General features: G+C 42.9%; 1 protein-coding gene across 1 annotated transcript; it reads right to left on the bottom strand.

Moving 5' to 3' along the window:
• Positions 1-337: 337 nt before the first annotated feature.
• On the bottom strand, positions 338-729 carry LOC124682255. The gene is made up of 2 exons (XM_047216978.1): positions 563-729; positions 338-464 (listed from the first exon to the last, which is right to left on the bottom strand). Exons 1-2 carry the CDS (start codon positions 727-729, stop codon positions 338-340), a joined length of 294 nt encoding a protein of 97 aa, XP_047072934.1.
• Between the last annotated feature and the right edge of the window lie 2,671 nt (positions 730-3,400).

The following is a 3,400-nucleotide window of genomic DNA, read 5'->3' as shown; positions in this document are numbered from 1 at the left end:
GTTTAATTTCTTCACACAATCCAGACCACTGGAAGTAGGGTTCAGACAAACTAATTTTGCAACCCAGGCTCCACAATGTCTGTTCAGATAGGACTCGGAATAATCATTCGCAGAAAGAATTAAGTATGTGCAAAGGTGCACGAGTGATATTATGGGAAATCATTTTATTTCATCAATTGGGTAGATTATTTCTTCACATGATCCAGATCACTTGCAGAGTATTACTGTACATAGCTAGAGAGTACATACTGCAAGCAGAACATGTATTTTTCGTATGAGGCGAGCATGACACAGCAGATCGATCACTGGAAGAAGAAGAAGTAAGCATACTAGTTCGCTACTCCGGGTCGTCGTAGGAGAGATGGGAGGCGGTGGCGCAGCCGGCAGCGTCGGGGTCCTCGGCGCCGCAGCAGTCGTAGAACCTGGCGGCGTAGGGCGGGTCCCCGTCCTTAAGCTCGTAGTACCTGCACCATCGGCGCCGTGGTTAAGGGTCAGTTCGATTGATGGATCTTTTGACTGACTGGGGATGGCAGCCAGGACCGGAATCGACGGTTGTACCTACCTCTTCTGGTCGTCGTGGCGGCGGCAGACGAAGAAGGAAGGGTGGAACCTGCAGGACTGCGGCGTGTTGTCCGATGGGAAGTACTTCGCCTTGCACCGCCGGCACACCCTCGACGCCGCCGCCGCCGCCGCAGTCGCCGTCGCCTTCGCCGCCGTGTCCTTCTCCATCGCACCCAGTTCTTCTTTTGTTTTCCTCATCATTTTTTCCTCTTCCACGAATAAATCGATTGCTGTTTTTTTTTTTTTTTGGAAAGTAGAACTTGTATTACTCAAACAGTAGTAAGGATACAACAACCAAAAGCATAGAAATACAAGAACACTAGGAGCAGATACAGTAGGAAAGAACCTCGACTCGCTGATTTTCTATTTTGGTTGTAACTATGGAGAAACCTTGTACCGATGTGTAAGAAGCTTCCCCGGTTTTTCCCCATTTTCTTTGTCTTTTTTTTTGTTGTACTCGGTAAAACTAAATATTTTTCAAAATCATGAGCATTTTTAATTATAAATTTTTCTACACGGAGAACATTTTTTAATTATGAACCATTTCAAAATTCATAAACAATTTCAAAAGGTGAACATTTTTAGATTTGAATATTTTTTAAATTTAAATATTTTTATACCAAGCGAACCATTTTTAAAATTTGAAACTTATTTTACTGGCTGAACAACTTTTAAAATGTAATATTTTTCCTAAACGAAAACTTTTAGAACCCGAAACTTTTTTCAAATCATGAACAGTTTCCAAAATATGAACCCTATGTTATTCTGTGAACAAAATTTAAAATCAGAACCATTTTTCAAAACTAAACCAATTTCTATATCATGGACATTTTTTAATTTATAACTTTTTACCTGGTAAATATTTTTTATTTTGGAACCATTTTCCGTAGTGGACTCTTTTTTAAATTTGAACCTATTTTAACCAATGAACAATTTTAAATTTGGAACGTTTTTCCCATCGAACTTTAAAAAAAAATCTGAATCATTTTTAGCGTAAACGATTTTATTATAGTGCATGATCGTCCCTGATTGCTTTCTTCACTTGCTTCTCGTATGCCAGGTCAACTGGTAATCGCGCGAACTTGCTTGGTGGGCCAAGCCCAAGTAGGTACACGACAGGAGCACGATGTGGGTGAGCTGGGTTTTCCCGCTCGCTAGAAACCGGAAAACCTATACATCGCCCATTAGCATGCGGTAATACTGCAGCGACATGGGCCGTGGCCGAATTTGAATACTGTTTTTCTTAAAAACCTGAAGTTTACCAAATTTGAAATTTTTGAAAAGAAAAAAAAGAAAATATGGAGAAGAGGCTTTACCTGAACCGGCCCATTAGGAGCGAACGCGGGAGCTTTGTGTGCGTGCGGTTATCCCGCACTCACTGGAGCGATTAATTTGTCTCGCGGGAGACTTCTTTGAGTTGTTCGTTATCACAATTTTCATCATGTCGTTTGGATGTTTACATTGAGGGGGTGGTATTGGATATTCGGGTGATTCAAGTCCCGAATACACAATTCTAACTGTTTTTATGTAGTATTACGTATTGAAAGTAGCTATTCGGGCCGAATATTCACGTGAGGCCCGCACAGCCAAAAAACGGGAGGCCGAATGTCGAAGGATTTAGCTCGACATCGATTGGTATTCGGATTCGACGCATCGCCAGGCACCGCTTCGACGCCTCGCCCCGCACCGCTTCAATTCCTCTGTTCTCTACACCTCCGCTCGGGCGGAAGACTGGCCTGGCGGCGGCGACGAAGGTACGCCGACTTCCTCCCCCATCCGCCCACATCCGCATGTGTTCTCTGGCCTCTAGCCATCCCTCCTTCGCCGCCCCATCTCGTCTCTGCTCTCTCTTCCCCCATCTTATCTGGTTTTGTGCTGCATGTATAGGGGGGGCGACCTTGGCGTCCGGCGGCTGTCTCCCGCGAAGATCGGTGATCGCCGGCGTCCAGCACCCAAGCGAGGTACGTTTCTGCAGGATGCCAACATCACCTATCTTGTCCGACATCCTCCTCTGTTGTCCATGTGTTCTCTGTGAATGTGTTGTATGTTGTGGTCAAATTAGCAAGCTTTTAATTAAATTATGTGTACATATAATGTTTCTGCTTGTCAAATATTGTAGTACAAATTGGATGTCGTGCTAATAGAATTGATCTACACTGTAGTTGAAAAATGTCGGAAGAATTAGAGTTGGTTTCTTACATAATGGAAGAAAATAAAAGAAGAAAGAGGAGAAGGATTGTGTTGACGAAAAAATACTTTGAATCCACTCTTCTTGCGATGGCATATCTTAGTACACAAAGGATGCCGAGGGAGTTAGGGAGTTTTTCTGACGATGAGCATAAGCACACTCTTAGAAAGTACTTGTTGAAAGATATGTACGACGGGACCGAAGTTGCATGCTATGATCAACTTCGTCTAACAAAAAGAAATTTCCATGATTTGTGGGTTATGTTGCGTGAGAAGTGTGGTTTAAAGGACAGTATGTATGTTAATGTTGAAGAAAAGGTTGCCATGTTCTTGCTGATAGTTGGTCATGGCCTGAAAATGAGGTTGTTGCGTGGACAATACAAGAGGTCTTTATGGACTATAAGTTCACACTTTTCTAGTGCGTTAACGGCCATTCTATCTCTCCATAGAGAGTTCATTAAGCTGCCAGATCCTTCTGCTCAAGCTCCGAATGATTACAAATGGAAGTGGTTCGGCAATGCAATTGGAGCGATAGATGGTTGCCATATTGATGTTTGTGTTAATGTGGCTGACCAAGGAAGGTACAGAAATAGAAAACAAGCGATAACCACTAACATGCTTGGTGTTGTTGACTGGAACATGAAATTTCTTT

Source organism: Lolium rigidum, unplaced genomic scaffold, assembly GCF_022539505.1.
Source record: "Lolium rigidum isolate FL_2022 unplaced genomic scaffold, APGP_CSIRO_Lrig_0.1 contig_7894_1, whole genome shotgun sequence".
NCBI lineage: Eukaryota > Viridiplantae > Streptophyta > Magnoliopsida > Poales > Poaceae > Lolium > Lolium rigidum.
This window is presented reverse-complemented; position numbering and strand designations above follow the sequence as displayed.

Bases quoted from the DNA above. Each gene is read 5' to 3' on its own strand.
- LOC124682255 (XM_047216978.1), bottom strand. From the start codon at position 729: ATGGAGAAGGACACGGCGGCGAAGGCGACGGCGACTGCGGCGGCGGCG. The intron at 465-562 runs GTAGGTACAACC...CCGATGGTGCAG, and splicing joins CGCCACGACGACCAGAAGAG to GTACTACGAGCTTAAGGACG.